At 48.0% G+C, this 12,954-nt stretch overlaps 2 protein-coding genes across 2 annotated transcripts in view; one reads left to right on the plus strand and one right to left on the minus strand.

Moving 5' to 3' along the window:
• The window catches only part of nudcd1 (NudC domain containing 1), a 13,968-nt gene extending 5,496 nt beyond the window's left edge, over window positions 1–8,472 (minus strand). The window contains exons 1-8 of the mRNA XM_015053349.1: window positions 8,095–8,472; window positions 6,580–6,734; window positions 5,478–5,663; window positions 4,690–4,873; window positions 4,346–4,537; window positions 2,530–2,737; window positions 1,609–1,753; window positions 1,249–1,368 (exon numbers count right to left, since the gene is read on the minus strand). Of these exons, the coding sequence (XP_014908835.1) occupies window positions 1,249–1,368; window positions 1,609–1,753; window positions 2,530–2,737; window positions 4,346–4,537; window positions 4,690–4,873; window positions 5,478–5,663; window positions 6,580–6,734; window positions 8,095–8,410 (1,506 nt within the window). The 5' untranslated portion in view covers window positions 8,411–8,472. The remainder of the gene's footprint in view (window positions 1–1,248; window positions 1,369–1,608; window positions 1,754–2,529; window positions 2,738–4,345; window positions 4,538–4,689; window positions 4,874–5,477; window positions 5,664–6,579; window positions 6,735–8,094) is intronic.
• A 2,247-nt stretch (window positions 8,473–10,719) lies between these two features.
• LOC106960301 (PKHD1 like 1) overlaps window positions 10,720–12,954 on the plus strand; it is a gene marked incomplete at its 3' end in the record, with an annotated part of 33,142 nt that continues 30,907 nt past the window's right edge. The window contains exons 1-5 of the mRNA XM_015053333.1: window positions 10,720–10,898; window positions 11,037–11,133; window positions 11,206–11,283; window positions 12,178–12,322; window positions 12,407–12,515. Of these exons, the coding sequence (XP_014908819.1) occupies window positions 10,842–10,898; window positions 11,037–11,133; window positions 11,206–11,283; window positions 12,178–12,322; window positions 12,407–12,515 (486 nt within the window). The remainder of the gene's footprint in view (window positions 10,899–11,036; window positions 11,134–11,205; window positions 11,284–12,177; window positions 12,323–12,406; window positions 12,516–12,954) is intronic.

Raw genomic sequence — 12,954 nt, forward strand, 5'->3', positions numbered from 1 at the left:
AATATTTCTTGGTTGTTTAAAAGCGAATTTCTGGCTGCAAAGTAATTCTGATCTTTCATCCTTACCTGGGGAAGGTGATGCCAGTGAATCCAGTTTGTTTCGTAAAACGGTTGAAACAGAAAATGGCGGCGACGTAGCGCAGGACTCGGCGCTCAGTGGCGCCTCTAGTGTTCATGTCTGGTTTTACAGCGTTTGTTGGCTTGTTGCTGTTCAGAGTTAAACTTGTAGTTGATCACAAATTAGTTTGATATTTTTTTGTTTTATTCTCGATTGGAGTAAACTGATGATCCTCAGTTATTGATTTAATTAGTGATTTATTGACTAAATATTGTGTATTTTACTGAGCAGACCTTTTTTTGAGCTAATTTCATTTTCAGGTTTCTGTTTCCTCTAAAGTTCCTGAGGATCCTGATCGTCTCTCTGCTCAGCGACAGGCAGCAGGATGCAGCAATGCATCATGGGCTTTATTCCCATCCAGGAAATTAATACTGAAATCCGTAAGCAGCTGACGGATCAATAGAACCCGATCAGAACCAATCAGGCGGGCCGGACTGGCAGCGTCCGTCTTATGGGATGTTTTACGGTCCAGATGTTTACGCTGAGATAATTCCTGGAATGACGAAGAGGAAGAAAGATGAAGGCTGATGCTATCTGACCGGACCACAGTCGTAAACTGGCCCGGCCCAGATATGGGCATCAGAACCGTCTGGACCTGGAGCAGCACCAGCTGACCACCTCATGAAACGCCACCAAAATATTTTCTGATCGTAAATATTATTAAAAATAAAATCTGTCTGAATTTACAGAACTGATTATCAGTTTTTATCAATAAACCCATAAAACTGACTGAACCCAGTCCGACCAGAGGTTCTGATGGACCTCAGAGGTTCTGGTGGGTTTCAGAGCCCATCAGAGCCTGGCTTGGGTACCAGAACCACCCGATGCTTTCTGAACATCTGCTCCTCTTTTAGACCAATCAGAAACTTTGCTCAAAGTCCGACCCGGCAGAGAAGGTTCTGGTCCTGGTCCTGGTCCAGGTTCTAGTTCTGGTTCTGGTCTTGGTCCTGGTCCAGGTTCTAGTTCTGGTTCTGGTCCTGGTCCAGGTCCTGGTTCTAGTCCAGGTACTGGTCCAGGTCCAGGTCCAGGTTCAGGTCCTGGTTCTGGTCCTGGTTGAGGTTCTGGTCCTGGTTCAGGTCCAGGTCTGGTCCTGTTCCTGGTTCTGGTCCAGGTCCTGGTCCTGGTACTCACCACCTGGGTCGGGCTGAGCGTCTCCCCATCGAAGTGCGTGAGGCTGAAGCCGTCGTCAGGGAAACCGTCGCAGTCCTCCAGCTCCTGAGAGCTGCATGGCGGCTTTTCCCGCTCGCCGTTCTGGACACAGAGGAGGAGAATCAGCCGTTGCGGGTTAGCATCGGTTAGCATCTGAAAGGCTGACCAGGGGCTGGGCCAAAAGGGTTCTGCTAGGAGCCACCCGGGCCGGACACCCAGGCTATTGAAAGTGAGCTGCCACGCTGTCGCCATAGCGACAACTTGCTGCTGCGGCTAATCTCTGCCTCCCAGCTCTACAACTGCCCTCCCGCTGCTCATCCTGAACATGGCGCTGCTCCTCACCGGGTGCTCAGAGGTCAGGTGGGTCAGGCGGTCGTGGATGAGCGCCGCCTGCTGGTCGCTCAGCACCAGCTCCCCTCTCCTGTTCCCCAGCACGAGCTCCGGCCACATGGGTCCCTCACCGAGCTTCTGCAGGCTCACCTCCAGGCTGTGGAGAACAAACACAGTTATTACAGTTAGCTCCGTTAAAACAGTTAGCTCAGTTAGAACAGTTAGCTCTGTTAGAACAGTTAGCGCAGTTAGCTCAGTTAGAACACTTAGCGCTGTTAGCTCTGTTAGAACAGTTAGCAGTGTTAGCTCTGTTAGAACAGTTAGCACTGTTAACTCTGTTAGAACAGTTAGCACTGTTAGAACAGTTAGCACTGTTAGCTCTGTTAGAACAGTTAGTTCTGTTAGAACAGTTAGCACAGTTAGCTCTGTTAGAACAGTTAGCACAGTTAGCTCAGTTAGAACAGTTAGCACTGTTAGCTCTGTTTGAACAGTTAGCACTGTTAGCTCTGTTTGAACAGTTAGCACTGTTAGCTCTGTTAGAACAGTTAGCAGTGTTAGCTCTGTTTGAACAGTTAGCACTGTTAGCTCTGTTAGAACAGTTAGCACTGTTAGCTCTGTTAGAACAGTTAGCACTGTTAGCTCTGTTAGAACAGTTAGAACAGTTAGCAGTGTTAGCTCTGTTAGAACAGTTAGCACTGTTAGCTCTGTTAGAACAGTTAGAACAGTTAGCATAGTTAGAACACAAATTGCTGTGTTAACCAGGATCTGCCATGAGCAGCTCAGAATAGAAGACAGAGGATCCTGAGCCTCGCAGGGGTCACCAAGCTTTTTGAGACTGGGAGCTAATTCACGGGTTCAGAGCAACACGAAGTTGCTTTGAATGTTTGAAAGGACTGCAGGTTCCAACACTGACTGCTGGAAGCAGCTCCCCACCTGTTGCTGTCCCTGATGGTCCAGCCGCTGGCCTCAGGGTCCACAGACGCGTACAGCTGACCTTCCAGCAGCGGAGGGTAGCCCCGAACCCCGACGCTCAGGCTGTCCGCTGTCAGCCGGAAGCTCACGTCCTCCTTGGCCACGCCCCCACGGAGGCGGATACAGACGGTGAGGTCCGCCGCCGTCTGCTGCCAGAAGTACAGCGGTTCTGAAACCGGAGCAGACCGGCTCAGGATAACAACAGGAACTTATGTAGTGGTGGCATTTGATTACAAATTTTAATCAAGTTAATTTCATGGACTGTGATTCAGTTTTAGTCACCTTTTAATCAAAAACCATAAAATTGACAATGAGCAACATTTTAAATTCTAAACCCATTTTTGCTGCTAAAGTATCGAATAAATGAGTTAAACTCCAAATATAGTTATAGTTTTTAATCTGTTCTCTGCCATCAGGCTGGAGCAGAGGGTTCATTTGGCTTCTTCAGAAATGGATGCTGACATTAGCATTAGCTGCTACATGTTAGCATTCACATGATAATTTTGGCTAGCATCACTTCACTTATAGGCTAACTGCTTTCAGCACAACTTCAACACATCAACAGATTTTTCAGCGTCCAATCAGATCGCTTGAAGCAGAAATTAGGCAGAGAAGAGGCTTCGTTAGCGGATGTAGCTGTGTGTCAGATTTGTGGGCCTACCAGAAACAAGTGAATATAAAGGTTCCAGCTTGAGACTTTTGTATGAAAAAAAAGAGGAACTCCCCGGGGCATCTGGGCGTCGGACGTACTGCAATTTAGAAAGCAGCCTATAGCGCCACCTGCTGACCATTTCTTTACCCAAAAGCTCTGTCATTCAGAATGTGTTTCCAGTCCAAAGAGGTGATTTTAACTCATTAATACCAGAATTATTATTCCTACAACTTTCCAAACTTCTGTAACATTTTAATCAAAGTTTGAAACGAGCTCCAGCTTCTTTGAGACGCTGCCTTCTCCGACTTATGAAATAAAAAAACGATGGTGGCGGCTGGAAACATGAACAATCTCACATAAAGCACTGAGCAGACATTTTAAACTGAGAGGTTACATGTTTATTTTTTAAAATGCTGAGGAGAAAAGTAAAATAAAATTTGTGTTGTGGATGGGGGTAGCACGGGATCACGTGGTGTTATTAGTGATTGCAGATCACCTGTTGCTCACCTGGTGACTTCAGTGAGTGGGTGATGGGGGAGGTCTACGTTTTGCTGGCCGCTATGTTTTTGTCCTTGATCACTGTTTAATTCTACGGATCCGTTTTTATGCTGCTTTGGACACTGTTTTGCCTGGATATTGGCAATAAAATCATTGTAACTGCAGCTTGGATTTACGTTTCGATCAGCTTGCGCTGATCGAAACGTAGTCCACTACTCAGCGACTTTGTTTGAACCAATTGAATAAACTAGAGATAATCAATTATGCTCTGTGGAGAGCTTTATGTGTGGATTATGAAATCTGATGCTGCAGACGAACAGAATGATGTTGATAAATTATGAGTAAATATGATCAGCTGACATTCTGCTGCTTCATCTGAGCTGCTGAGTGAACAGAGAAAGCAGCTTGGAGAAACACATTTCATTTTATTTCCTTTTGTTGTTTTGTAAAATAAAAATAAATCTAATCAAAAGTATGCCACACTTTTAAGATTCTATTTCCACCTCTGTGTTGATTTTGTCTCAGATAAAATCAAGGGAAAAAAAAAGAGTTTGAGGCCGAAGAGAGGTGGAAGTGTTGTAACCTGGACCCAATCTGACCTCTGACCCAGCCTGACCTTTGACCCACCTGCCTTCTCCAGCTCTCTGAGCTCCGGCGGCGGCGGCGGCTCCACAGGTCGGCCATCGATGTGCGTGAAGACAAACGGTTTCTCTGCGGCCAGCATCAGCCCTTCGCCCCGCGGCGCCACGGCGGCGTAGTGCGGCACCGACTTCCCTCTCAGGACCCTCCTCTTCCTCACCTCGTACTTCTTCTCCTGCCCTGCAGGTGGAGACCAGGGTGATGCTTCCATGAATGTCTGATCTGCAGCTTTCAGCCATCTTTAATATCTACTTTATTAATCAGAGCAAATGTCAGGAAGCTTCCTGAGAATCCCCCGTCTCCCCAGGGATGTTCTGGTCCGGTTCACCCACCGGGTCCGGCGGCGCCGCCCACTGTGACCCACTCCAGGGACACCGAGTAGCCGCTTCCTGTGGACTCCAGCGGCTCCTTCTGCACACGCAGCAGCAGCACCTCTACAGAGTGACAGCCACCCTGAACGTGAGAGACGCTGTGCAGGATGGTGAACGGCTCCCCCATGTGGTCGCTGAACAGAACCTGCAGGAGCCGCATGAGAAAGGAAGTTAACCAAACCCAGAGACAGAACTTTATCTATATGACCCGGGTCTCTGGGGAGAACCGGTACAGAACCAAGAACTTCCTAAAGCCCAATGCTAGCCAGATGTTAGCCCAGTGCTAGCTTCATGCTAACCTGATGTTAGCCCAGTGTTTGCCTGATGTCAGTCAGATGTTAGCCCGATGCTAGCCAGATGGTAGCTTGCTGCCAGCTTGATGTTAGCCCAGTGATAGCTTCATGCTAACCTGATGTTAGCCCAGTGTTTGCCTGATGTCAGCCTGGTGCTAGCCTGATGTCAGTCAGATGTCAGTCAGATGTTAGCCCGATGCTAGCCAGATGGTAGCTTGCTGCCAGCTTGATGTTAGCCCAGTGATAGCTTGTGCTAACCTGTTGTTACCATGAGGTGAGCCCAATGTTTGCCTGGTCTTAGCTTGATGCTAGCCTGATGCTAGGCTTAGCCTCAGATCTTCCCCAGGTCTTCCTCATGGTTCTGGTGCAGCTCAGTCCGATGAAGCTAGCTATCGTTCTACATGCTGAGCTGTGATGAGGGGATGGGGTCGCGACCCCTCCACCTATCTGACTCACCTCCCACCTGCAGTGGTCGCCGTCTCCCCTCCTGCCGGTGCGGAGGAGCAGCAGCTGCCCGGCGCCGTCAGACAGCGCCGCCCAGGTGGCCGAGGTGAGGCTGATGGAGGCGCAGAGCCGGTCCTCGGCCTGGCCGGACTCGGAACCGAAGCTGAAGACCTCCTTGGGCTTCCCCAGAGCCGTATCCTGGAACCAGAACCAGAGCCAAGTCCAGTGAGGAACCAGTTCAGGACTGGTCACCGGACACAGATCATCTCTGCAGTAACACTTAACTCAGAACCCGGGCCTGACTGGACCTCCATATCCCGGCCATCCGGTCCATCAGACCCACCAGGCAGAGTCTAAGCGGGTCACAAGAAGCTGGACCGTGATCCACTTCCCAGTTTAACTTATTGCAGATTTTTTTTCAAGAAAGTTCAGATCAGAGTGATGATGGTTCTGACCCGGTAAAATCCTCATAACCTTCTGGATTCAACCAGTTTCTTCATCCAAAAGGTCTCAGGGAGTCTCGCTCTGCTGGAGGACTTCCTGGTTTCTGACCAATCAGAGCCCAGAGAGCAAACCCACGCCCACTCTGGGTGGTTCTGGAGAAACTGGACCTGGAGGTTCTGGTGCTCATCTGGAGAACATGTGGATAATCTGGGTTAATAATCTGGTGCTCCCATCAGAACCTCTGCAGCTCCTGATCCGATGCTGGAGCTCCTTCTCATTACAGCCTAAAGAACACGGCCATCAGAACCAGAACCACACAGGGAGCCTCCGCTAACGGCGGCGCCGAAGCAGAGGATAAAGGATGGTCATTATCTCTGATTACAGCCGGACATAAAAGCAGCTCTGCAGCCGACCTGGATCAGAACCAGAACTCATTTCTGTAATAACTGCTGCGATTATTGACTTCATTATCACCTGACAGAGTCCGGACCCAACAGAACTTCTTCAGAATCCTTTAATTTACCATCATTAATAGCTGCCTGCTGCATCGGCCCAGCTGCAGAGCAACAGCACCCCCTGCTGGACACTCAGAGCAACAGAGCCTTCCCACTCCAGCAGAACCAGAGTGGGTCAGGTCCAGTAAGCCAGTTCTGGAGGTGCAGAGACTCACCAGGGTCACGCTGAGGCTCAGAACCCGTCCTCTGGAGTCCACAAACAGAACGCTGTCCTGGTACCACGGGTCCAGCTGCAGGTGGTTGAACATGCCGAACGCCCGCAGGTGCTCCAGGGTGTAGTGAGCGTCCTTCAGCTGCAGCTCCTCCACCGCTGCAGCGCAGAGGACAGGACCAGTTAGACAGAATCAGAACCAGAACCAGGGTTCATCCTGACCCACTTCCAGAAGCTTCATCCAGATCAGAGCTGCTGCATGCTGCTGTAACCTTGCAGTGCTCTGATCTGGTCATACTGGGAGCACTGGTGGATCAGAACGGCCGGGGAGATAAGTGTATAAATTTTCATATTTTCTGGATCTAAATATTCGTTGTTTTAGATTTTTCAGCCCAGTCGGAGTCGCCATCTTGTTTTACATCTTGTGAAGTTAAAGGGAAGAAGGGAGCAGGAGATCGACAGGCGGATTGCCGCAGCGTCTCCAGGGAAGCGGGCGCCGTACAGGTCCGTCATGGTGAAGAGGGAGCTGAGTCTAAAAGCAAAGCTCTCGATTTACCGATCGATCTTCGTTCCTACTTTCATTTACAGTCATGAGCTTTGGGTCATGACTGAAAGAACGAGGTCCCAGATACAAGTGGCTGAAATGAGTTTTCTCCTTCGGGTGTCTTGGAGAGAGAAGCTTAGTCATCCAGGAGAGACTCAGAGTAGAGCCGCTGCTCCTTCACGTCGAGAGGAGCCAGTTGAGGCTCGGGGTCTGGCAAAGATGGACGCCTCCCTGGTGAGGAGTTCAGGTCCCACCGGGAGGAGAGGAGACCCAGGACACGCTGGAGGGACCATGTCTCTCTGCTGGCCTGGGAACCGCTGGGGGTTCCTGGAGGAGGGAAGATGGACGGACGGACGGACGGAGTTTAAGTCCAGATAATTCAGGTTGACTCACAAAGGGAATGACTGAAAATATTTTCTGACGTTTGTGATTTGTTTTGTAGAAAAGAAAGAAATTTGTTTAAATGGAATTTGTTATGAAAAGTTTGTAGCTTTAATGTTGCAGCTGTTAGTATTTTTTTAAAGTCAGATTTAAACCTTTTATTTTGGTTCAGTCAAAGTTAATGTTGACCTCTTTTAACCTCTTTGTGCCCAGAACCAGCTGTGGTTCTGGTTCTGAACCAGAAAAGATGGACTGGACTCAGCCGCCAGAGGTCAGAGGTCAGGTGTGATGGTGGGAACGATCTGCTCCAAACAATAAATATGACGTCAGACCAGGTCTGGATGACGTCAAGGGGGTGTTAATAGAATCGATAAGATTTTTAAAGCGTAATTCTTAGAACCGACCCAACAGAACCACGATTCTGTTGATCTGGGTCCAGAGAAAGTCCGCAGAATCTTTTGGTCCAGTTAAAGTTTACTGGAAATTCTGGCAGAAAGTGTGGACCACCATGACCAGGTCCAGATCAGACTTAATTCTCCGGTTCTAAAGGTTCCGCTCAGCTGCTGTCGGAACCACCGCGGTTCCGAACCTCACCCGCGTCCAGCTCCACGGTGTAGGTCGGGATGGGGTCCAGAGACAGCCGGTAGCTCTCAAAGTTCGGGTCCAGCAGGTCTCGGTTCACCTTCAGGCTGTAGTTCGCTGCGGCCATGACTTCCATCCAGCCGGAACCCAAACAGAACCCAAACAGAACTGATGCAGAACAACGATGGTGATGCGAAAGATTCACGTTTTCCTGTTTCCACACGGAGCCCCTCAGCGGCGGACCTCCAGGTGCATCATGGGAGGAGGAGTTCTTGGTCTCTCTGTCCCAGAAACGCGTTTTAACCGGGATTTTACATTTAGGACTCATTTGATGTATTTTTAACTTATTACTGGGAGAAATATGCCAGCTATTGGACCGGAACCACCTGGATTCCGAATCTGTTCCCAGCGGAACCGTTCAGCTCCAGCTGCTCCGTCCGAACTGAAGGAAGCTTTAGAGAGAGAGAGAGAGAGAGAGATGGGTCTGATTATAGACATAATATAAGATTATATACATTATTATATTATGTCTATGGGTCTGATGAAGATGTGTGTGTGTGTGTGTGTGTGTGTGTGTGCAACTCTCATCACATTCAGTTAAGTAGAAACCAGAAGTGGGACTTGAGTCACATGACTTGGACTCGAGTCATTAAAATTAAGACTCGGACTTGACTTGAAGCTGTTTACTTGAAAAGACTTGATATTTTACCCAAAGTCAAAAGTTTAAAACGCACATTATTTATAAAGTGCTCCCATTAATTCATTTCACTCATTCCGTGTTAAGAAGCGCAGACCGTCCCTCTGTTTTTCCACACTCCGTCTGTATGTGTGTGTAGCTGCAGCACAACCAATCAAATTAACTGAATTTAGACATTTAAGAAAACTCGGCGAGGCTCCGGGGCTGAGGGACCGAAAGACGAAATAAGCGGTCGAATCTGCTCTTACCTGGTCAGTGAGTGGTGGGCAGGTAAGAGCAGAGAGGAGAAAATGCTGTCATGGTTCTTTGTTGTGCTGTGGAAATGTCAGCATTTTCGTATTTTTCATTGAATGTCAAGTTTAACAGAACTGCGCAATAAAGAGGTCCAATTTAAAAATGTTTTTTATACTTTGTGTTCAGCTGCACATGTTCTATCATTTGGGATAAATACAGATTTTAAAAAGAACAAATAGTCTGTTATTTACATTTTATGTATAATTGCAATTAATAGAAAAAGAAGGAAAAAAAGACTTGAAATGACTTGAAATTAAAAGTTCTTGACTTGAGACTTGCAAAACACTGACTTGGTCCCACCTCTGGTAGAAACTCCTGATTGTTGCTTCAACGCCGCGCCTCAGGGAACTACTTCCTGCCTTTCACTTCCTGTTAATCTGATGTTGACTTCCGGTTGCGTTCTGGAACATGAAGTTCTGCTCGGAGTGGAGCCAGACAGTCTGACCCGGTTCCTACAATAATCAAAGTTATGACAGAAATGCTGTTGCGTGACGGTCACCCAGAGCGGCAGGAATGCAGAGGGCGGCTGGCATGAACGTCACTCAGTCTGCTCTTCATCACCTGTCTGGTCTCCAGCAGCCACACCCTCCTCTTCCTCCCTGTCCCGCTGAACGAAGCTCGTTTAGAGTCTCGACGTTTCACAGCCTGTTGGAAAAGAAAATATAAAATGTTTGAATGAATATCTGCTAAAGGAAATTTGTGGTCATTAAAAAAACATTTAATTTTTGGTTCTGGGGTTTAAAAAAGAAAATCGAAACATTTACTCAGAATGATTGAAACATTTTACTGTGTGGGACGTAATTATGAGGAAAAATGATAAATAATTTTCACATGCTTAATCATTCTGTCAACACAGATCACAGACAGTCAAATTAAGAACCACTTGTGGCCCTGGAGCCACAGGTTGGAGACCCCTGGACATGATCACGGCCCACAGCATGATGCCACCTCTACCGTCACCTGGAAGTCTCACAACTTTATTTACATGAAGTAATAAAATACATATTTCATTGTGTTTCATCAGGGGTTCAAAGTGGACCAATCCAATCCTGTCCACTGATGGTTCTGGTGATGATGGTCCAGAGATCCGGTCAGGAATCCTCTTAGGACTTTTTATTTTCATCTTTTATCAGGTTGAATCGTTCAGCTGCTGCTGCATTGAGTTGTGTTGATGTGACAGCGGTGGGTCAGCGGGTGGCCAGGTTGCCGGTTCGAATCCCACTCTAGCATGCAGCAGTTTGCTCTTTGCGCCGCTCTGTCCTGAGTTCCCATCATCCTGCTGGCAGGACCTGCAGATCACAGGAAGCTCGTTTAAATGCACGTAACAAGTTTTTGTGTGTTGAAGAGTCAGAAAAACTTGAGCAGTAAAATCAAGTTTAAAGATGAGTAAATGATCCGGTTCTGATCGGGTCTGAACCCGGTTCCAGGATCTTAAAGCCTGGAAGAAAACAGCAACAACTTGGATGAATTGAAAAAATGATCCCCTAGAAATAAAGTCAAAATCTACAAGAAAACTGATCAAGTTTTATTCTCTGAAACTAAAATTGTAAGTTAATTTAATGAAAACGTATGTGATAGACAGATAGATAGATAGATAGATAGATAGATAGATAGATAGATAGATAGATAGATAGATAGATAGATAGATAGATAGATAGATTGTTGTCTGATGATTTGCTGACTCAGCTTCCGGTCTGAGCTCAAGCCCCGCCCCCTCCCAGGTGAGGGCGGGGCTTCAGCGCCTATAAAGCGTCGCTCACCTGTCCGGATGCAGACAGCGTCTTGTTTCTGTTTTCTCCTCCAGTTTGGCTCCAGGTGCGTTCAGGTGAGCTCAGAAATATTTTCTCATCTTTCAGTCTCAGTTTTTCATTTTCCACTAAATTCTGATGATTGTTTTGTAGTTTTGAAAATGACAAACTGGAGCAGATTACCAGAGATTAAAGAACTACTGTTCTCCCTGCAGGACGTTCAGGTGCAGCAGCAGGAAGTCTGGGAATTCTCCAGGATGGAGTCGCTGTGGAGACCAGCGGCGCTCCTCTTCGCCGTCTGGAGCTGCTGCTGTAAGAAACCACAAAGACGCGTCCTCTAATCCGCACAGATTATCACAGATTATTCCATCCGTCTCTCTCCAGGTGGTCAGAGGGTCTTCTGGGTCTCCCCCCACACAGGAAGCACGGCGGGAGCAACGAGACTCACCATCAGCGGAGACGGTAGGGGTGTGAGGAAGAGGAGGAAGGTGGGAGACCTTCACAGCGTTTCAATCAGCCGCGATCAGATTAACCAGATCAATACTTTACTGATCTGATACTGATGAAATAATGACATTATTGCTGTAGCTCTGGGTGCCCAACGTGTGGCGCGGGGCCAACTGTGGCCCGTCTGGGAGTTTTACTTTGAATGAGGGGAAATTTATCACCAACAAATTAAAATAATAAAATGTTTTATAACTGGACTTGTTTTCTCGTGAGTTTCCAGAAACTTTCAGTCAGAGGAAAACTGCTGCATCCACACCAGTATTTAATTTAATAAATACAAAAAAAATGTTTTATTTAATAAACACAGGAAGTGACTCAGAAACACCAGTTTTATTTTGAAATACAGGATCTGTTTGTTTCATGTTGTAAACTAATTTACATGTCATTTGTAAATTAATCTGACTGGTTTTATAAAAATATAGCATATTTTGTGGTTGTTGTTGAGTAAGAAAAGTAAAACATTTTATTTTTTTAAACCATAAAGTTTGGACCTCTTGGTTCCGATGACGATAATCCCTGCAGAGATGCTGAGCCCACTGACCCGTTTATTCAGTGAGGGGCAACAAAAAGGATAATCAATCAATAAAACAATAATCAGTTCAATTATGTCAGGTTTTATTCCGTTGTCATCTTAAACAATCTGCAGTGGCGCGTTCCTCTGAAATGTTTCTGGGATTATTCCTGGATTATTCTGCTCCATAATCGCCCAGTTTGACCCGGTTTGACCCAGCAGATCTCACCCCTTTTGGTTCTTCAAACTGAAAGGGGTTGGATCAGAACCAGAGGGTGTGCTCCAGAATATTTGTGTGGTTTTGCTGATTGGAGCAGAAGTTGCTGGTTGGATTCCAGGTTTTGCTCAGGAGCGTCAGTTCCAGCTGGATCCTGAAGACGGGCAGTTTGGGAACCGGGTCACCCTGGTGTCGGACGCGCTGTCGGTGCCCTGTGACGTGGAGAGAGACTCCACCCACCGCCAGCAGATCCTCTGCTACACCAGGTACACACCCGCACCGGGTCAGGGTGAGGCCATGTGACCCGGTCCAGGTTTCTCTTTACAGTAGCGTTTGCTGCTCCCTGACAGGGCGATGCCGGAGGACCAATATGTGGTTCATGTCAGCGTGGACGGCGTTCCCATTCCTGACGTCAGCATCTGCAACGGCAACTACAAACCGTATCACTGCAGTCTCTACGTCCGTCCCCAGTTTCCTCCTCCGGTTCCTCCTCCGGTTCCTCCTCCTGTTCCTCCTCCGGTTCCTCCTCCGGTTCCTCCTCCTGTTCCTCCTCCTGTTCCTCCTCCGGTTTCCTCCTCCGGTTCCTCCTCCGGGTTCCTCCTCCGGTTCCTCCTTCTGTTCTCCCTCCGGTTTCCTCCTCCAGTTCCTCCTCCTGTTCCTCCTCCGGTTCCTCCTCCTGTTCCTCCTCCTGTTCCTCCTCCTGTTCCTCCTCCTGTTCCTCCTCCGGTTTCCTCCTCCGGTTCCTCCTCCGGGTTCCTCCTCCGGTTCCTCCTCCTGTTCTCCCTCCGGTTTCCTCCTCCGGTTCCTCCTCCGGGTTCCTCCTCCGGGTTCCTCCTCCGGGTTCCTCCTCCGGTTCCTCCTCCGGTTTTCTCCTCCTGGTTCCTCCTCCTGTTTCCTC

The sequence above is a fragment of the Poecilia latipinna genome, unplaced genomic scaffold (assembly GCF_001443285.1).
Source record: "Poecilia latipinna isolate Pla-1442-1.1 unplaced genomic scaffold, P_latipinna-1.0 Scaffold1176, whole genome shotgun sequence".
NCBI lineage: Eukaryota > Metazoa > Chordata > Actinopteri > Cyprinodontiformes > Poeciliidae > Poecilia > Poecilia latipinna.